The sequence below is a fragment of the Felis catus genome, chromosome D1 (genome assembly GCF_018350175.1).
Source record: "Felis catus isolate Fca126 chromosome D1, F.catus_Fca126_mat1.0, whole genome shotgun sequence".
Lineage (NCBI taxonomy): Eukaryota > Metazoa > Chordata > Mammalia > Carnivora > Felidae > Felis > Felis catus.
Genome location: NC_058377.1, coordinates 99,263,100 through 99,283,255, shown reverse-complemented (window position 1 = coordinate 99,283,255; position 20,156 = coordinate 99,263,100). Strand labels below are relative to the sequence as shown.

The 20,156-nt window shown below is 58.8% G+C and overlaps 1 protein-coding gene and 1 long non-coding RNA gene across 4 annotated transcripts; one reads left to right on the top strand and one right to left on the bottom strand.

Annotated features, from left to right (window-relative positions):
- The first annotated feature begins 1,678 nt into the window (after positions 1-1,678).
- On the top strand, positions 1,679-19,018 carry MYBPC3 (myosin binding protein C3). Of its 3 annotated transcripts, none has more exons than XM_019812397.2 (35): positions 1,679-1,824; positions 2,908-3,174; positions 3,719-3,832; positions 3,922-4,014; positions 4,105-4,253; positions 5,085-5,202; positions 5,712-5,760; positions 5,941-5,970; positions 6,128-6,181; positions 6,795-6,797; positions 7,129-7,146; positions 7,371-7,534; positions 8,070-8,202; positions 8,474-8,476; positions 8,615-8,739; positions 8,828-8,933; positions 9,029-9,195; positions 9,626-9,791; positions 10,495-10,601; positions 10,691-10,720; positions 12,005-12,144; positions 12,416-12,496; positions 13,195-13,354; positions 13,624-13,728; positions 13,818-14,006; positions 15,337-15,471; positions 15,654-15,821; positions 16,515-16,603; positions 16,738-16,933; positions 17,092-17,231; positions 17,457-17,616; positions 17,730-17,866; positions 18,141-18,327; positions 18,516-18,552; positions 18,703-19,018. In XM_019812397.2, the coding sequence occupies exons 1-34, from the start codon at positions 1,800-1,802 to the stop codon at positions 18,524-18,526; spliced, it is 3,819 nt and encodes a 1,272-aa protein (XP_019667956.2). In that variant the 5' UTR covers positions 1,679-1,799; the 3' UTR covers positions 18,527-18,552; positions 18,703-19,018. The 3 variants fall into 3 exon arrangements, with proteins under 3 accessions (XP_019667956.2, XP_019667955.2, XP_044895198.1); XM_019812396.2 differs by having other exon boundaries at positions 12,413-12,496; XM_045039263.1 differs by lacking the exon at positions 2,908-3,174 and having other exon boundaries at positions 1,785-1,824; positions 12,413-12,496.
- LOC123380597 lies at positions 4,976-9,153 on the bottom strand. Its single transcript, XR_006586602.1, has 2 exons — positions 9,011-9,153; positions 4,976-8,775 (listed from the first exon to the last, which is right to left on the bottom strand). It is a non-coding gene; the product is annotated as an uncharacterized LOC123380597 (long non-coding RNA).
- Positions 19,019-20,156: the final 1,138 nt, after the last annotated feature.

Here is a 20,156-nt window from a genome sequence, read left to right as displayed (position 1 = left end):
CGCTTAACCGACAGAGCCACCCAGGCACCCCGATAAGTGGGCTTTTAAAAATGCCCCAGTGAGGCTGAAACTCTTCAGGTTATGGGCCCAATGGGGACGATTAGTGATAATGGCTGCCACACTGGGTTTTCTGGCCACTTATTACATGTCAACCTTGACAAGCAGAGTCGGATATCATCCCATTTTATAGATTGGGAAACTGAGTCTTGGAGAGGTCAAATGATTCGTTCAAGGTCACACAGCTAGGAGAGGGGCGGGCCAGATCCCACTGCACGTGGGTGCTAGGTCAGCGTGGAGCAGAAAGGCTCAACGTGTCTGGAATGGGGTGCCGTGGAGCACGGCCAGGAGCAGGAATTAAGCCCCAAGGCGTCCTCACAGCATCCATGCTGGCAGGACCCTAGTGCATAGCTGCTGTCTTGTGCTCTCTGGCTTCTAGTCCACAACAAGGGAGAAACAGAAAAAGATGAGCCTAGAAGCATCTTGTTTGCAACCACAGCAAGATGGGGGGAGCAGACCACCCGGGGCTGAGTAAACGGCCCAAAGCAGCCAGCAGGCCTCAGAGAACCCGGACTCTGGGGCCATTAGCATCGGCGCAAACACCCCCAAATGCATCCTTGCCCCGAGAGCGAAACTGTGACCTCCCTTCTCGGGCTTCCAAGCCCCAAGAGAGGGTCAATAGTGTTCCGTCCTCTTTAAGAAGGCCAAGGGGAATGCAATCCAGTTTAAAAGTAGTTAGAAAGCACTCCACAGAGGCAGAAAAGAATGGATTCCGTGTCTACAGGAATGGTGACTTTGGGCCTCGTGGCAATGCTTGTGTACAGAATTCCTCCCATGGGGGTCAGGAAGGACAAATGGCCTTTCCTGATATCGGACCTTGCTTGGAGAAAGTCACGTGTAATTTGCTTCTTTCTGTGTAGCAACCGATACTCCTGAGGTGACGGGGTGGGGGGGGGTGGGTAGGAAGGGGGGGCAGTCACAGACGGCCAAAGTTCATAGAGGAACAGTGGGGGTGGGGATGGGAATTCAGAAAATTCTGGCAGTGTTTTCCGTGTGAATCCTTGTGACTTTGGCAAGAGCCACCTCTGTTTCTGCCTTCCGCTTTGAGGTTTACCCCAATACCCTTACCTGCAGACCCCGCCCAGCCCTTCCCCCGGGGTGGCACCAGCCCCCAGTACTGCTCTCTCCCCACACGGCCCTGGACGAAGCCCACCCAGGACTCTGCAGCACGAGGCCAGCCCGGGGCCCTGTGCGCCGCAGTAGGAGAGATATTTTCATTCAGCACTTCCTGTGTGCCTGGCCCTGCTCTCGCCTTTCCATTTATAAACCCACTTCGTTCATGGAACAGTCCTACACAGTGGATGCTGCTTGCATCACCCCACTTTATAGATGAGGGAACTAAGGCACTGAGGTCAAGGAAAGGGCAGTGCCTGGTCTCAGGACAGCCCGGCCCCAGGATCTGGATCTGTGCCAATTCACCATACAATCTCCCTGTCAGATGAACATATAGATAGGGCTTGGGGTGCCCCTGAGGCTTACCAAGGGTTAGAGGGGCAGAAGCCATCATATTGGACCCGAGGGGGAAGGGACAGGAGATAGCCGGGAACAGTGTGGCCCTGCCATCGCCCTGGAGAGCCTCGCTCTCTGGAATTTGTCTATATTTAGCAGGTGGTTGGGCAAGAGGCAGATAAGAAATCCTGGGGAGGGGGAGGGCCCCTTATATAGTGTGGGGGGACGGGTCCTGCTCAGATCCTCCTTGGGTGGCCTGTGACTGCTCAGATCCTGGTGTGATCTCTCTCAAGATGCCTGAGCCGGGGAAGAAGCCAGGTAGCCGCAGGTCTAGGGTTGGGGCTGAGTGGGGGGCCAGGGGGGCTGGGGCATCTACAATTGGGGGATTCCTGAGTGGGTTCCTGAGTTCCTGAGTTCCTGAGAGTGGGGGCTGTCTTCTGGGTCTTTTTCTGATTCTTGGTTTCTCCTTCCCATCCTTCTGATGAGAGTGAGGGTGAACCAGGGCCAGGGGGTACAGAGTGGGCCATCACCCCAGTCTCGGGACAGAAGAAGATCCCTTCCCTATCCCCATCCCATCTCCTTCTGCAGCAAGATTAGGCCTGGGCTTGCCTTTTGGGAAAAGGCTGCCACCGGCAGGGGCCCAAGTTGAGTCTAGACTTGAGCCAGTCTCGCTGAATGCTCTTGGGCAAGTCCTTGCCCTCTCTGGGTCTCAGTTTCCCTATCTGTATAAGGAGGAGTTGAGTTGGCTCTCTCCAGCTGTGATAGTCTCCGCTTTATGAGCCTGCATTCCTGTGGCCCTCACACCTGGCGTGAAAATGCCAGTTCTTCTGTTCTGCGAGAGAATGGTCGAGAAGCCCTGATCCTGGGCCAAGGGCAGAGAAAGTCACAGGCCAGGGACCTGGTCCTGGCTTGTGCCCTTACCAAGGTCATTCAGGGCAGGGACCCAGCCCCCCAGCCCCCAGCGCCTCCCAGGCCAGCTTTATCTCAGTTGCTGATTCTCAGCCTGAGGCCCTTGGAGAACAAATTTAGCCACAATTCAAGTGGACAGAGTACTTGCCCCTTGCCAAGGGCCCCGGATGGTGGGGGAGAGAGGGAGTTGGGCTTCCCCAGGAAGGAAGGGTCAGGTATCCAAGGACATACCTAACAAAATTCTTGTGTGGAGGTTAGGACCACGGCCCTGGCTCTTCTGCCTACTGGCTGTGTGATGTTGGATAAGTCACTTGAACTCTCTGAGCCTCAGTGTCCGCATATGAGAAATGGGCATAATAATTGCATCTGTCTCATAGAGCCACTGAAGCATTAAATGAGGCGATGCATTAAAGTGCTTTAGGAAGAAGGGATGCAGGGTTGGGGTGCCTGGGCCAGCCAGCGGCTCCTGCAGCCTCCATTGGCCCATCTCAGTCTCAGCCTTCAGCAAGAAGCCAAGGTCAGTGGAAGTGGCAGCCAGCAGCTCTGCTGTGTTCGAGGCCGAGACAGAGCGGTCAGGAGTAAAGGTGCGCTGGCAGCGGGGGGGCAGTGACATCAGCGCCAGTGACAAGTATGGCCTAGCAGCCGAGGGCACGAGGCACACTCTGACAGTGCGGGACGTGGGCCCCACCGACCAGGGACCCTACGCAGTCATCGCTGGCTCCTCCAAGGTCAAGTTTGACCTCAAGGTCATAGAAGCAGGTAAGACCCTGGTCCGCCTTCCCTAGGTTTGAGCTTCTGGGGCAGCCTGGCCATCTCTCCCTCACCCAGGGTATAGGAGGAGCCTTTCCACTGTCTCGCCTTTGCTTTGGCTGAGCCGTCTGCCAGGAATTCCCTTCCTCCCTTTTCTGCAGCAAGACCTCACTGAGTGTCCCCATGTGTCTCCCTGGCCTGTTCCAGTCATTGTGGAAGTAGGGAAAGTTCTGAGATGGATAAGGCACCACGCAGCCCTCCCTCCAGACGCCTTCTCACAGATGGGGACTCGGTGGGCTGCGTGCGCTGGCAGGGAAGCCCCTGGCTGCTGCGGGTGTGGAGGGAGCCCCTGGGGAAAGGAGGGGGGGAACGGAGCCCACAGCCTCCCGGGCCGACCCACCAGGGCGTGGGCGTGCAGTCTGCGAGGGTGAGGAGGCCAGATGCACACACTGCAGTATGTGACCAGCCTGCAAAGACTGAGGGGGACCAGGGGCAAGAGGAGGGCTCTCTGCTTAGAAGCTGCTCCACGACCCCCCCACCCTTTCCCTTCTAGAGAAGGCAGAGCCTGTGCCGGGCCCTGCTCCTGCCCCTACTGAGGCTCCTGGAGGCTCCGGAGAAGCACTGACCTCGACCACTGAGGAGGAAGGAGGCTCCCCAAGTCCCAAAGGTGAGCCGGTGCAGGGAGGGCGGTGCAGGGACGGTGAAGGCCAGCGGATGGGGTGTCCCAAGGCAGGTCACAAAGGCCTCTGCTCACAGGGTCAAGCTCAGCAGCCCCCGATGGCTCTGGTGCCTCTGATGACCCCATCGGCCTCTTTGTGATGCGGCCACAGGATGGCGAGGTGACCGCAGGTGAGTGTGGGCTGCGGCACCCCGGGGTGGGGTGGGGCAGGGCACAGCAGGGCACCCGCCCAGGCCCAGCCTGTCGCCCTTTCCCTGCAGGTGGCAGCATCACCTTCTCAGCCCGCGTGGCCGGCGCCAGCCTCCTGAAACCGCCCACAGTCAAGTGGTTCAAGGGCAAGTGGGTGGACCTGAGCAGCAAGGTGGGCCAACACCTGCAGCTGCACAACAGTTACGACCGGACCAGCAAGGTGGGGCCTGCGGGCACGGCACGGTTCAGGGGCCCCCTGGAAAGAGGGCTTGGGAGCCCCTGGGAGGCACCGGGGGCACAGGGGAGCCTGGGGGTCACCCTGAGACTGAAGGCACACAGGAGGTGCAAAAACGAGACCTAGGGAAGTTGGGAAGCAGGTTGGATAGCCAGGGGCACCCGGGGACAATGGGGAGGCCCAGGAGACCTGTGGGACATGCCGGGCTTGGAGGGCGTGACAGTCTTGAGGGGGCATAATAAAACTTGTGGGGACAGGGGGCCCAGGAAGGCTGAGGGACCTCATGAAGCATGGGGGCAGGTGGCATCAGCCAGTGAAGATGTGAACCCTCTGGATGGATGAGTATTGGAGCTCAAGGGGCCCTTCATTATACAAAGAAACTGAAGCTTGAGAGGTTGTTGCTGCTGGTCTGATGTCACTCAGAGCCAGGCCTAGAACCTGTGCTTTGACTCCCAGCTTCTTCTCCTCCCACTCTTCCACAGTCTTGGCCCAGGCAAAGGCTCCTCTGGCAGGGCAGGGCCAACATGTTCAGTTGTGTGGGTTGTGCACTGCACAAAAGTGCCTTATCTTAAGTGAAGGTCATTTGCCTCGTAGCCATCACAGATTTATATTTTATTACCACCTTGTGCCAGCAGATGGCAGTCATGTGTCTTGAAAAGGGGCTCTTTTTCCTATTTTCACAAAACCCTTACCCACAGGTTAACTAAACCCTGAGGGGTGAAAATGTTGATGGCCATTAGCCACTCCCAGTCTCCTTTAGGAGTGAAGGGCCTTCTCTTCTGGTCCCTGGTCTCCCCTGATACCTTCCTTCTACAGGTCTACCTGTTTGAGCTGCACATTACAGATGCCCAGACTACTTTCGCAGGTGGCTACCGCTGTGAGGTTTCCACCAAGGACAAATTTGACAGCTGCAACTTCAGTCTCACTGTCCATGGTGAGGGGAGCCCTGGCGTCCTGGGCTCAGGTCCCCATGGGTCTTATCCCCCACGTCTGCCTCCATTTCCCAACACTAAGGAGGATGTCTAGTCCCAACAGGACAACCGCTGCCCACATGCCCAGTGCTGCTCATGCAGGGGCACGAGAGAAACCCACGGAGGTTCCCAGGGTTGGGGTGGGGTCTGACAGCCAAGTCCAGATCTCACCTGGATGGTGAGATGGTCCAGGCTCCTGGCACAGGTGAACAGGTGAAGCGTGAGCTGGGAGCTGCGTGGGAGATCAGCCACCGCTAAGGGGCTGGGGACCATCAACTACCCAAACTCCCTGGTACCTCAGTTCTGGAAAGGCTCAGAATGTGGGGTCCTGGGGCAGATGCCCCCTCTCAAGGGTCATGGATGGGCAGGTCTGTAATACGCGGAGACTCCGGGGTGAGCGAGGCTTCTGGGGTGTACCTCGCCCCAGGCTTCTGAAGCCCCTTCCTTGTCTCATCTCCCTCTCTGAACGCAGAGGCCATTGGCCCTGGAGACCTGGACCTCCGATCAGCTTTCCGCCGCACGTGAGTGGTCATCTCTTCTCAGGGACGGCGGGGAGGCCAGTGCTGGGATCTGAAGCCCCTCGGGGTCAGGGCTGGGAATGATGTGGGGGGGGGGCTGTGGGGGGACAGGGCTGAAGTTGATAGTGATGGGGGACAGCAAGCTCCCCCGGGCAGCTGAAGGAACTGGTTCTAACCCCACAGGAGCCTGGCTGGAAGTGGTCGGCGGATCAGGTACCCCTCTCCCAGCCCATGCTCGTCAGGCTTCGGGGGTCTGAGATGGAGCCCCCCATCCAGACAGTGTCCCTTCCTCTCCCAGTACCTCTCCCCACCCCCACCTCCCCAAGCCTCTTCCAGCTGGGGAGGTCCTTACTGGGGCCCCTCTCCGTAGTGACAGCCACGAGGACGCTGGAACTCTGGATTTCAGCTCGCTGCTGAAGAAGAGGTGAGCCCCTGGGTAGCAGCTCCTGGGCAGATGGTGAGGCCCCATTTCAAATCCCAGCAATGCGGTTTTCCGGCTGTGTGGCCCTGAGCTGGTTACTGTACCTCTCTAAACCAATTTCCCTGTCTGTCAAAGGGGATAATCCTAGGGGTGCCTGGGTGGCTCAGTCAGTAAAATGGCGACTTCGGCTCAGGTCACGATCTCACTGTTCGTGGGTTCGAGCCCTGCATCGGGCTCTGTGCTGATGGCTCAGACCTGGAGCCTACTTCGGATTCTGTGTCTCCTCTCTCTGTCCCTCTTCCCCTTGTGTTCTGTCTCACTCTGTATCTCAAAAATAAATAAGCATTAAAAAAAAAATTGGATAATCCTGGTGTTGGGAAGAGTCAGAGGGCTCTGCAGACATGATATCTTGTGAACTAACATCCTCCCAGGGTCCCCCACGACCCCTGACGCTTGAGTCCATGAGAGCTTGCCTCAGTAGACTCCAGGGACTCACAAGAAGCTGGGAGGGGGCGCCAAGCTGCAGGGATTTCTCCCCCAGCCCCTCCAGCTGACTCTGTGTCCTCTCCCTCTCTCTCCTGGACCCTGCGTTGTGGCTGATGCTGCCGCGGCCTAGAGAGTAAGCATCGGGGGCCGGTGTTTGGGGGCAACAGGGTGTTGGTGGGACTCTGTACCCTGGTGACAGACAGGGCTGGGAATCAGACAGACCTGAGTGTGGATCCCCACTGCCTGGGGCGTCTCTGAGTTTTGGTTCTCCAGATACTCACCTGCCAGAGCTCAGGAGGAACAAACAAGGCCCTGTGTGGGGAAGGCCCTGCTGTGTAAATGGAGGGACACTGGTGTGGGGAGAAGGGAGGGGTGAAGGCCCACGGGCTGTGGCCCCGGGGCCTTTGTGGGCAGGTGGCCCATGCCTCTAATGGTCTACTGCCTTTTTGTCCTGCCCGGAGCAGCAGTTTCCGGAACCTAAGGTGAGCGCGTGATGAAGCCTGCGCCCCCGTCACCCCCACTTCCACCAGGACTCCCCCATACTGAACTCGAGGTCCAAAGCCAGCCGAAGCGGCACCACCAGAGGGGTCCTGGGCCCCAGGAAGCCCCACCCCAGGGGAGGGCGGGGGGCAACAGTCCTGCCTGCCCCTCCTCCCCCCCCCCCCAGCCAGAGGGAATTCCCTTGAGGCCTCTCTGCTGGACGCAGGGACCCGAGGCTGGAGGCGCCAGCCGAGGAGGACGTGTGGGAGATCCTGCGGCAGGCATCCCCCTCCGAATATGAGCGCATCGCCTTCCAGCACGGCATCACCGACCTGCGCGGCATGCTCAAGAGGCTCAAGGGCATGAAGCGAGACGAGAAGAAGAGCACAGGTTAGCCCTCTGCTGCCGTGCAAGAGGAGAGGGCACACGCACACACTCACGTGCGCGCACGCACACACTCACGTGCGCGCGAGCACACACACACACACACACGAAAAGGTAAGAGTCAGCTTAGACCAGAGACACCACAAGAAGAGGACAGAGCACAGCTGGGCCCTCCTCACTGAGTAGAAGCCTGGGGGGTGCTGTAAAGCAGAGTCAAGAAGGAGAGAAGGTCCCTTTGGCTGCTGTCTCCCTCTCCGGCCAAGCTTCTGTCTCTCTGGGAGCCGCTAACCCTATCCCTGAGCTGAGCAGGTGGAGGGGACCCCAAGGAAGGCAGAAGGACAAAGAGAGAGGAGACAGACACATAGAACAGACAGAGATAATAAGAGACAGGCACAGTGGAGATAGAGAAAATGGGGGACACAGGCAGAGTGCGGTGGGAGGACTCGGCCCAGTGGCACGGCCACCAGCCACGGCGATGCGTGTGAGCCTTCTGGGGCAGCAGGGGCGGCAGGGCAGTGGGGGTGCTGACGGAGGTGCTCAGCCTTTCAGAAGAAGCTGGAGCCCGCCTACCAGGTGAGCAAGGGCCACAAGATCCGGCTGACCGTGGAGCTGGCCGACCCCGACGCCGAGGTCAAGTGGCTGAAGAATGGACAGGAGATCCAGATGAGCGGCAGGTGCGGTGGGGCTGGGGGGGGGGGGCAGGTGCAGTCCTGGGAGCAGCGGGGGCAGGGAGGCTCCCAGCCTGCTCTCCGTGCCTCTCACGGCCCCCCGCTGCCGTGTTCTCTGTCTCTGTGCGGCTTCTGCCCTGCGTGTCTCTCCCCATTTTCCTCTCCCTGGGTCTAATTGCCCATCTTTCTGTTTCTGCCTGTCTCTGTTCCTCGCCCTTTTGCTCCGGGTCTCGCTTCCTCCCGCCTGGATGCTCCCGTGGCCCCTTCTGCTCCACAGCAAGTAAGGCCCAGCTCCGGGAAGGAAGGCTCGGGGGTGGGGGCACGGTCCGACGGGAGGAGGGGGTTGGACGGGGCACCTGGGACACACGAGGTGAGTGACGGCCGTCCATCCATGCCCCGCCCCCGGCCCCCGGCACAGGTACATCTTCGAGTCCGTGGGTGCCAAGCGCACGCTGACCATCAGCCAGTGCTCGCTGGCCGATGACGCGGCCTACCAGTGCGTGGTGGGCGGGGAGAAGTGCAGCACCGAGCTGTTCGTCAAAGGTGGGCCTGGACCGGGGCCCCTGGGAGGCCGGGACCCTGCGGGGAGGGTGCACAGGGCTCGGCCATCTACGTTCTCCTTGCTCGCCAGAGCCCCCCGTGCTGATCACTCGGCCCCTGGAAGACCAGCTGGTGATGGTGGGGCAGCGGGTGGAGTTTGAGTGCGAAGTGTCTGAGGAGGGGGCCCAGGTCAAGTGGTGAGTGCCAGAGGCACGGGGGCGTGGGCAGGGCTGGGGGGCCCGCGGGCATCCCCAAAGGAGGCCTCGGCACTTACCGCCCGCCCACCGGCCAGGCTGAAGGATGGGGTGGAGCTGACCAGGGAGGAGACCTTCAAATACCGGTTCAAGAAGGACGGGCAGAGACACCACCTCATCATCAACGAGGCGACGCTGGAGGACGCGGGGCACTACGCGCTGCGCACCAGCGGGGGCCAGGCGCTGGCCGAGCTCATCGTTCAGGGTGAGGCCCCGGGGGGTGGGGTGGGGGGGAGCACAGGAGGCTGCAAGGCCCTGGGCGCCCTCGGCCCCAGCACCACCCCCCGGCCGTGTTTGGGAATCAGGCAAACCCAGGATGGAGGCCTGTGTGACCTCGGGCAGGTCACTCTGACACACCGAGCCTCGCCATTCTCATCTGTAAAATGGGGGTGCCGAGGTGGCCACCTCAGGGACTACTGGGAGGGCCAGATGGGCCTGGTTAGTGTCGCCCCGCACCACACACACACTTGAGCTTCCTCGTGCACCCCGTCCCATCATCGTAGGCACACATGAATCACACTCACGCGTGCACACGCGGGTTTTCACATGCCCGTGTGATCTCCACACGGATTCACGCCCACACCCACACACACCCTCCCCGGCGCACTGGCTCTGCCCTGCCCTCCGCCCCCCAGAGAAAAAGCTGGAGGTGTACCAGAGCATCGCAGACCTGACCGTGGGTGCAAAGGACCAGGCGGTGTTCAAGTGTGAAGTGTCCGATGAGAACGTGCGGGGCGTGTGGCTGAAGAACGGGAAGGAGCTGGTGCCCGACAGCCGCGTGAAGGTGTCCCACATTGGGCGGTGAGTGTGCAGAGCTGGGCCCCAGTGCAAAGGGGGGCAGGCAGATGGGGAGAGCAGAGACTGAGACAGAGAGAGAGACAGAGGGAGAAACAGACAGACACTAGAGACACATAGGGAGACAGGGAGAAACAGGGAGAGACAGAGAAAGAGAGAGATAGAGACAGTGAGACAGAGAGGGACAGGAAGAGACACACAAATAGACACAGGACACAGACTGAGATAGAGAGACAGAGAGACAGGGAGAGAAGGAGCACACAGAAGAGAATCCTGCAGAGGCAGAGGAGAGAAAGAGAGAAGTAGTGAGAGAGACAGACAGGCTGGGAGTTCCCCCGGCCCCCTCCCCGCGGGTCACGGCCAGGGCAGGGCAGGAGGCAGCCAGGCCAGCTCTGGCCAAGGGCCCTCACTCTCTCCCACTCTCTTACTCATGCCTCGAGCATCTGCACCGGCCCGTGCTGGGTCCAAGGTCACAGAGATTAGTGACAGCAGCCCCCGATCAGTCTCTAAAGGCCCAGCCAAGGGGCACTTGTACATTGCCTACCTCTGAAAACACGCGAGGGAGCTAGAAAGTCAAAAATAGAGAAAGCATTTAAAATACCAGCACCCCACTGAGCTAAGGCGGGGCAGGGGCCCTCTGGAGCCCTGACTACCACGAGACTGGGGTGTGTGGTCCAGTGGGCTCCCCTGAGCCACCACATCCCTGCAGAGTCCACAAACTGACCATTGACGACGTCACGCCTGCCGACGAGGCGGACTACAGCTTTGTGCCTGAGGGCTTCGCCTGCAACCTGTCAGCGAAACTCCATTTCATGGGTGAGCGGGCGCCTGGGCCAGGTGGGGGCCCCGTCGCCGGGCTCTGCCTGTGCCCAGCCCCGTGCCGCATGCTCTCCCTTCTCTTGCAGAGGTCAAGATTGACTTCGTGCCCAGGCAAGGTGAGTCGCGGGACCTCCTCCCCATGCCCACTCCACCCATGTCCCTCTCCACTCACAGAGGGAAGAGCAAGGAAGCTGGAGTGGGGACCCCAAGACCCAAGCCCCAGCTCTGTCAGTCAGAACCATGGGCCAATTATAATCTCTATGCACCTCAGTTTCCTATTCTCTGAAGTGGGAATCCTGACGTGCCTCCTTCACGGGGTGTAGGAAAGATGAGACGAGAAGATGTGAGATTTCATTATTAATTTTCTGCTTTTAGAAGTACCCCTCCTTCTTTTAGATTAAACATCAATCATCTATCCTAACTTCAGGAGGGTAGTCCGGGCTGAAGCATGCTCTAGGTCAGGGCTTTCCAAACTAAGTTCATTCATTGAATAGGGATACTCCATTTCAAAAGGGTTCCATGGTTGGAGGGGCACCTGGGTGGCTCGGTCGGTTAAGCGTCCGACTTCGGCTCAGGTCATGATCTTTCGGTTTGTGAGTTCAAGCCCCGCGTCAGGCTCCGTGCTGACAGCTCAGAGCCTGGAGTCTGCTTCCGATTCTTGTCTCCCTCTCTCTCTCTCTGCCCCTCCCCTGCTCATGCTCTTTCTCTGTCTCCCACTTTCTCTGTTCCTTCCCTGCTTGCACACGCATGCTCTCTCCCTCTCTCTCTCTCAAAATAAATAAATAAATAAAATAAATAAGCATTAAAAAAGGTATATGTAAGTGATGAACCACTGGATTCTACTCCTGAAGCCAAGGCCACACTGTATGTTAACTAACCTGAGAATTTAGGGGGGAAACAAAAAGGGTTCCATGGTGAAGTCAGTTTGAGAATCACTGAACACTTGGGCCACCTCCTGCTGACTCAGAAGCATCTCAAAGGCTCTGGAATATCCTGTGGTGAAGAAATGTGCTTAACTTGGTTTAATCCAGGGCCTCCTCATCGATTTGGCCGTGGAAACTTCTTTTTCTTTTTTCTGGCAAGACACTGGTGTTCCTCCTAAGCGCAGTCTGAGAAATGCTACAGTAGGCGACCCGATGTTACAAACCTCCCTGGAACTTCCTGGGGGGATGGAAAGGTCTTAGATCTTGACCTGGTGGTGGTTGCACAGGTGTATACAATTGTGACACCTCATCGAGCCGTATGCTCAAATCTTGGCATCTTCTTGAGTGGAAATTACATGTCAGTCGAATTGATTAAAAAACAACCACCAGGGGCATGGACTCCTTCCAGTTTCCACCTCTTTCATGGGGCTTGGGCCCCTGCCCCTTTTTCTGACCTATGCCATCTCCCCCCCCCAGAACCTCCCAAGATCCACCTGGACTGCCCGGGCCGTAAGCCGGATACCATTGTGGTTGTGGCTGGGAACAAGCTACGCCTGGATGTCCCTATCTCTGGGGACCCTGCTCCCACTGTGATTTGGCAGAAGACCCTCACACAGGTACTGTGGATCCCTCCTCCACTTCCCCATCTGTAAAATGGGTGCCCAATGGGTGTTGGCATCGGCTCCCCACCCCACCCCACAAGTGCACACCCTACAACCGGCTACCCACTGGGAGTGCAGAGGCTCAGCTGGCTGGGAGGCGGGCAAGGTGGGCAGCAGAATGTGGGTGGGCAAAGGGGGGCCAGAGGGGCCGCTGGGCAGGGATGATACCCTCCAGGCTGAGTCAGCCCCTCTTCCCCCTGCTTCCCTCCGGCTCTGTCCCCAGAAGAACAAGGTCCCAGCAGGGCCATCCCTGGATGCCCCAGGGGAGGATGCAGGTGACAGTGACGAGTGGGTGTTTGACAAGAAGGTGAGTGAGGCTGATGGTGGGATCTAGCTCGTTTGCCTCCCGTGAGTTTCTGCCTACACGGTTTCCACCCTTTGGTGAGGTCTCCGTGAAGCCACCACGTCTGGCCAGCTGTGTTCCTGCTCCAGGCATGGTCTACGTGGGATCCTCATGCCTCGGTCAGGCACGAGTTCCCTGAACATTGCTGGGAAGCCCTCATGACCGGCCTGTTCCCAAGGCTCCCGTCTCCCTGGGCCGACCTTGACTTTGTACTTCTTCCCGACTGGAGAGGGGGTTTCCCTGGCACTTTTCTGTCAGAGCAGCTGCCTGGGCACCACTCGGGTCAGCTCTTCCTCCTCCAGGCACAGTTGACCCCTCCACCCACCTGAGGTCTTTCGGGATCCTCAGCTCTGTAAGGTCATGTGATTTCCATTTGGCAGATGAGAAAACTGAGGCACAGAGAAAATCGGGATTGCCTAAAGCTCCGTGATAAAGCCAGACCTAGAGCCCAAGCCCCTGGCCCCAGTGCTTTGCTCACGGCGAGCGCTAAACAAAGCTGTCTGGACTCGGTGCTCACAAGAGTGCAGTTTCCACTCAAGCTACATCTGCTCCTGGGACCCCGTGCGGAGTTCTGTTCCTATCTCTGGCCATTGCACGGGCTGTCAAAGCCTGTGGTGTCTGACTTGACCCTTCTCCCCCACTTCCCCTCCCCCCCACCCCAGCTGCTGTGTGAGACCGAGGGCCGGGTGCGGGTGGAGACCACCAAGGACCGCAGCATCTTCACTGTCGAGGGGGCAGAGAAGGAAGACGAGGGTGTCTACGTTGTCACGGTGAAGAACCCCGTGGGCGAGGACCAGGTCAACCTCACAGTCAAGGTCATCGGTGAGGCTGGCTGGCCTGGGGCCACCAGGGAGGCTCGTCCATTTACTCGTTTAGCCACATGACAAACATCACAGGCATGCTCTCAGCTCCATGGAGAGGATTGGGATGAGGACGTGGGGTGAACGTGGGCAGTGGGGAGCCATGAAAAGCATTGGTCACAGGCTGGTGACACGATCAGAACTGCATTCTGGAAGCGTCTGTGGGGTGGTGGGGGCAGGCAGCCTTGGCCCTGGGCCCTGGGCGGGGCTGATGTGGGTCCATCCCTCCAGATGTGCCAGATCCCCCCGCGGCCCCCAAGATCAGCAATGTGGGTGAGGACTCCTGCACCGTGCAGTGGGAGCCGCCTGCCTACGACGGGGGACAGCCAGTCCTGGGTGAGTGCAGGGCCCGGGGATAGAGCTCAGGGCCGGGGTTGTGGGGCAGGCTGGGCCCCAGACCAGAGCTCCTGTCCCCCCTTCATCAGGCTACATCCTGGAGCGCAAGAAGAAGAAGAGCTTCCGGTGGATGCGGCTGAACTTTGACCTGCTGCAGGAGCTGAGCCACGAGGCACGGCGCATGATTGAGGGCGTGGTGTATGAGATGCGAGTCTACGCGGTCAATGCCATCGGCATGTCCAGGCCCAGCCCTGCCTCCCAGCCCTTCATGCCTATTGGTGAGCCTGCCTGGCCTGGCACTGCCCCACACCCTCCCTGGTCAGAAGCAGCTGCTCTGTGGGCGGCCACCCCACTAGGCATTTACATCCGGGTCCCTTTTAAAAGGCTCCCTCGGGGATAATCCTTTTCATTTCACAGAGGAAGGAAGTGAGGCTCTGAAAAGTTAGAAGACTTGCTCAAGGTCACCTAGCTGGTAGGGGTGGAGCTGAGCCTCTCACCACTCTGTTGGTGCCTCTCAGGCCTCACTCTCCACATCTGTAAAATGGGGATAATGACAGTATCTACTTCATGGAACTGAGGTTAGGGTGAAATGAGATAACGCAGGCAGAACATCTGGCATACAGCAGGTGCTCAATAAATGTTAACTGTCCCCTCTTCCCCACTCCCTTCAATCAGGGTTTGTCATATATGGGATAGGGTGAGGGCACTGGGCGCCTTGGGGTCTAAGAGGCGTGGGTCTGTCTCCACCACCCCCAGGAGGGCCATCTGGGGTCACTGCCCTGAAGTCGCCATTTCCTCATCTGAGTCACGGGGGTCGAGAGGGTGGAAGGGTGGCTGACAGGTGTGTCAGGCTCTCAAGGACAGCTGTCCCTACCAGGATGTGGGAGCGGGGGTGGGGAGGTGGCTGTCTGTGGCATGCGCAGAAGCCACCCCCTGCCCAAGGACCCAGCACGGCTTGGGGAGATGGAGGCAAGGGGTGGGGGTGGGGGGGACTGTGGGGAGAAGGTTCCAGGCCTCTCTCTTTAGAGACTGGCTTCCAGTCAGTCAACTATTAGCTGTTAGTCAACTCGCCCGATCATACAGTGCCAGGAAATCTCGTTTTCAGCTAGTTTTTCTTTAACTTACATTTATAGCATTTCCTGTGTTTTCTGACAGAAGGGGCTCCTTCTAAGCATGTTTGTGCTCTTTTGGGTATCTATTCCTATTTAGTGCTCTTTTTTTTTTTTTTTTTTTTTTTTTTTGAGAAGGAGAGAAGAGGCAGGGAAAGAGAATCGTAAGCAGGCTCCATGCCCAGCGTGGGGCCTGAAGTGGGGCTCAGTCTCACGTGAGACCATGACCTGAGCGGAAATGAAGTCTACCGCCTAACGACTGAGCCACCCAGGTGGCCCTAGGCTCTCTTTTGTAATTGCTGTGTTTGTTTGTAAGCCTATCTACAGACAGGTCTTTTAGCGGGAGCTGAAATAATTCTGACAGCCCTCGAATAAGCCAGACTAAGGGCAAGTGTCCCTGTGTGACCGGTGGCCAGTTGAGGGTCTGGGTCAGAGCCCTTCCGTTTCCCCCAGTGGTGTAGGCTCACTCAGACCCCTCTCTGACCCCGCCTCTGCCTAGGCCCCCCCAGTGAGCCCACCCACCTGGCCGTGGAGGATGTCTCAGACACCACCGTCTCCCTCAAGTGGCGGCCCCCGGAGCGGGTGGGAGCCGGAGGCTTGGATGGCTACAGCGTGGAGTATTGCCGGGAGGGCTGTGAGTGCCCCTGCCCAGCCCCGGGCCCTCACCCAGCACCCTCCTCTGAATTGCCCCCCTCGGACCGGCACCCGTCACCCTGGTCGACCCCTATTTATGGCAGAAGCCCCAGACAGCCACCGGAGGGCGGGCAGTGGGGCGGGCCCTTGATGTTGATGCTGCCCACGGGCTTCCCCGGCCAGGCTCGGAGTGGGTAGCTGCCCTGGAGGGGCTGACAGAACGCACCTCGTTGCTGGTGAAGGACCTGCCCACGGGGGCCCGGCTGCTCTTCCGTGTGCGGGCGCACAATATGGCGGGGCCCGGGGCCCCCATCGCCACCAAGGAGCCCGTGACGGTGCAGGAGATACTGCGTGAGTGGCCCTTGCGCAGTCACAGGACAGACCTGCCGCTGACATCCTGGCCGTTGGGGTCGGTGGAAGTGGGGACATCCCGGGAGACCCTACTGGAGAGAGGGACAGGAGAGTCTGAGCCTTTATTCACACCCCAGGCCCAGGGCAAACATTCAGAGAGGGTTCCCTGGGCTTTTCTGCATCAACCCCTAGTTCTGGGACAGGAAAAATGTAGGCCTTTGAGCTTTGTTCTCTGAGCCTCTCAGTTCAACAGGTAGGTATTGTCCCCGTGTTCATAATTTAGCATCATTGGGCCATCTGGGATCCACTCCCCATTCCTCTATTCCCAGCAAAGGATCAATCACGTAAAGATTGGTTCTCAAAGTGGAAAGAGGCAGCAGACTGGGGCAGAATAGTCTGCAGGACAGGGATCGAGTCCAAAAGTCTACATTTGCATCCTGGCCTGTGACTTCCTAGCTGCGTGACCTCAAACAAGTTGCTCACCCTCTCCGATCCCTCCCTCTTACAGCGGTGTGGTGAGGTGGAGATAGAAGCAGGGGTTCCGTAGACCATCTGGGGCTGGGATAGGGGGAGCTGAGGGCGGGGCATTTTCCTCAGCCATAGCCTTCTGGGCCCTGCCTCAGGAGGGGAGGAGCTGTAGCGCTCCCCAGGGCTGAGCCCTCCCTTGCTGAGCTGCCCACTTGGCACCCGCAGAGCGGCCACGGCTCCAGGTGCCCCGGCACCTGCGCCAGACCATCCAGAGGAAGGTCGGGGAGCCCGTGAACCTCCTCATTCCTTTCCAGGTAGGGCTGGTCCCCCTCTCTGTGCCCTGGTGTGTCGTCCTTGCCTAGCGGGTAGAGGAGTTTCAGGGGCTGACCAGACCCTGAGATGCCACCCAGTCGTGCCAGGCTTGGGGGTGAGCTGTCCCTCCCTGCAGGGCAAGCCCCGGCCTCAGGTGACCTGGACCAAAGAGGGGCAGCCACTGGCAGGCGAGGAGGTGAGCATCCGCAACAGCCCCACGGACACCATCCTGTTCATCCGGGCTGCTCACCGCACCCACTCTGGCACCTACGAGGTGATGCTGCGGATCGAGAACATGGAGGACAAGGCCACGCTGGTCCTGCGGGTCGTTGGTGCGTGGCACTGGGGCCCCCTCTCTGAGATGCCCAGAGACCTTGCAGAAGGTGGCAGGCCAGGTCCAGGCTGGCGGGGGTGAGGGGGCCTCCCAGGGCCCTCTGTTCATACTCCAGCAGTCTCAGGAGGTCTGTTCCGGCTGGTCTCTCTCCTGCAGACAAGCCAAGCCCTCCCCAGGATATTCGGGTCACTGAGGCATGGGGTTTCAATGTGGTTCTGGAGTGGAAGCCACCCCAAGATGATGGTAACACAGAGATCTTGGGTTACACAGTACAGAAAGCTGACAAGAAGACCATGGTGAGCCTGGGGTTCTGGGCCCCCCATATGTACCCTCCCCAGGGCCGGGCACACCCGGGCACCAGCTTCCTCCCCTGACCTTAGAATGGGTCTGCTTTTCATCCTTCCTCTCTGATCTGGTTCCCTCCACAGTTGGGGTACAGACACCAGGGGTACCCAAAAGAGGCCCCTGGCAGGGAGTAGGACCTGACCCCCAGAGACCCTCCCTTTCCTCCACACCCCCAGGAGTGGTTCACTGTCTTGGAACATTACCGTCGCACTCACTGTGTCGTCTCGGAGCTCATCATTGGCAACGGCTACTACTTCCGGGTCTTCAGCCATAACACGGTGGGACCCAGTGACAACGCGGCCACCACCAAGGAGCCTGTCTTTATCCCCAGACCAGGTGCTGTACCTTTACTCCCACCCCCAGGAGGAGCTGGGGCAGGGAGGCGGTAGGAGCAGGGAGGGGGCCTAGCGTGGTGTGGCACTCTTGGTGCAAAGTCTTATCACCCACAGGCATCACATATGAGCCACCCAACTACAAGGCCCTGGACTTCTCCGAGGCCCCGAGCTTCACTCGCCCTCTGGTGAACCGCTCAGTCATTGCTGGCTACAATGCTACCCTCTGCTGTGCTGTCCGGGGTAGCCCCAAGGTAGACAGTTTGGGATCCTGGTCCAGGCAGACTCAGGAGGCTCCAACCTCCATCGGTCCTCTCCCCAGCCTTTCCCTGCTTTCTACTGCCCAGGGGCGCAGGGCCGGGCTCCTCTCCCTGAGCAGGGCCTCGGCACTCTCCATTGGCTCCCTGTTCATTCCCTGCTTAGGCATAGTTTGGATTCCAGCGGGAGCCCCTAGAATACAAACGGGTTCCTGCCAGGTCTCCTGTCAACCTGAGATGGTCTCCCTCCCTCCCGTTACCTGATTTATAGCCCAAGGTTTCCTGGTTCAAGAATGGCCTGGACCTGGGAGAAGATGCCCGCTTCCGCATGTTCAGCAAGCAGGGTGTGTTGACCTTGGAGATCAGAAAGACCTGCCCCTTTGATGGGGGCGTCTATGTCTGCAGGGCCACCAACTTACAAGGCGAGGCACAGTGTGAGTGCCGCCTAGAAGTACGAGGTGAGGAGCCCACAGGGCCAGGGCCCAGGGTGGTGGAGGCAGGGAACCAGCTGGGACTGTGCTGGCCTGGGCCACGCGGTGGCTCTGAGAGCAATGACCCTGTCTTGTCCAACAAGTGTACTGGTTTCTGGGCTTTGCTCTCAGAGCTGAGAAACACACATGTGACGTGGCCTCCTCCTCCCCTACAGTGCCTCAGTGATCTGGCTGGCTCCCGGAGAGGGCCAGGTATGTATTCCAAGTCACTCCGACACCGCCACCCAGGTCAGAGGCTGAGCCCTGGCCCTTGGTTCAGGGGCAGCCATCAGGAAGTGGGGGTGCAGGTGCCTCTTTGCAAGATTTCGGTGCAGCTCATTCACAAGGGAACCTGTGTTACAGGTGCCACAGGATGCCAGCCCATGTACTGGGAGCCTGGAAGGAAGCTGGACAAGCCGCCTTCTGCTGCTGGATATGTGTGTGCAAGTGTGTATCTTAGGGTTGGGCTAGTGGAAGCATCAGTAGGGCAGTGCAATTAAGGTGAGCGGGCCTGGGGGGCTCGGCACACGGACTGAACTGAGCTCCCACTGGAAGCTCTCAGGTCTTTGGGACAAATGGGTGGTAGGCTCAGCAAATGGTGACTGGGGACAGGCCTTTCTGGCCTGCCATGTCTTCTCAATGTATAAGGGCAATAAAAGATCAGTGCGGTCACAGGGAACGGACTCTTCTTGTCCAACGCATTTTTCACAAAAAGCACAGGGAAATGTATTTGACCTTCAGAGCAAAATTCCAGGTATTCTGTCTCATGAATGAGTTGAATGAAGCTGAGAGTGGAATCCTACATTCATAAAACACTAGAAGAAACCTCGGCCTTCCTCCACTTGTGTACGTCCTTCTGATGAGGAAACTGAGGCACTGCGATGGAAGGAAACCCGGGGCTCTCCCGCCTGGTCCCCTGTGCTCTGTACTGCCTTTGTCCTGGGGACCTGTGGTTGCAGCAGCCTGGATGTGGGGCAGTGCTGAACTTCCATGTGGTTCTGTGCCCATAGGGTCTGGGAAGGAGCCGCGCCAGGCTGCTTCGGGGTCCCAGTATGCAACAAGTCCACGGCCCTTCCACACCTGCTTCCCAGTGGGAGAGGGTGGTCCTGTCCGGTGCAAGATATTGGGAGCCAGGGGCCTCCTCTGCTCTTCCTTTCCCCGTAGGGAGCCTAAATCCAATTATCAGTCTACTTTCGGGAGGAAGAAGCCAGCCAGCCGGGCTCACAGTGCCCTGATAGTGTGGATGGTCTTTCTTGTCCAGGTAGTGCCAGAGGATTTTCCGTGGCATAGAAAAAAAAAATTCCAGGAAGCCTGGTCCTAGGGTTGCTTCTCTTAAGAGTCCCACTCAGGGGCGCCTGGGTGGCGCAGTCGGTTAAGCGTCCGACTTCAGCCAGGTCACGATCTCGCGGTCCGGGAGTTCGAGCCCCGCGTCAGGCTCTGGGCTGATGGCTCAGAGCCTGGAGCCTGTTTCCGATTCTGTGTCTCCCTCTCTCTCTGCCCCTCCCCCATTCATGCTCTGTCTCTCTCTGTCCCAAAAATAAATAAACGTTGAAAAAAAAAAAAAAAGAGTCCCACCCAACCTAAGACACTCCTGGCCAAGAGCCCTGAGCCCGGGCTCCAGGCTCTGTGAGACGCCCTGGCCAAGTCATACCACCTCTCTGGACCGCACCTGTGAGGGGCCGGGGGGCCCTGGTTTTTCCTTCACTGCTAAATGAATCTCTCTGCTCAAATGTCTAAGCCCAGTTTGGCTGCTTCCTCCAGTGGCCAGTCCTTAGCAGGGCAGCCCTTGGGGCTGGGCAGGGGGCATAGGGCAGGAA

Bases quoted from the DNA above. Each gene is read 5' to 3' on its own strand.
- MYBPC3 (XM_019812396.2), top strand. From the start codon at position 1,800: ATGCCTGAGCCGGGGAAGAAGCCAG. The intron at 3,833-3,921 runs GTGAGCCGGTGC...CTCTGCTCACAG, and splicing joins AGGCTCCCCAAGTCCCAAAG to GGTCAAGCTCAGCAGCCCCC. The intron at 4,015-4,104 runs GTGAGTGTGGGC...CTTTCCCTGCAG, and splicing joins GGATGGCGAGGTGACCGCAG to GTGGCAGCATCACCTTCTCA.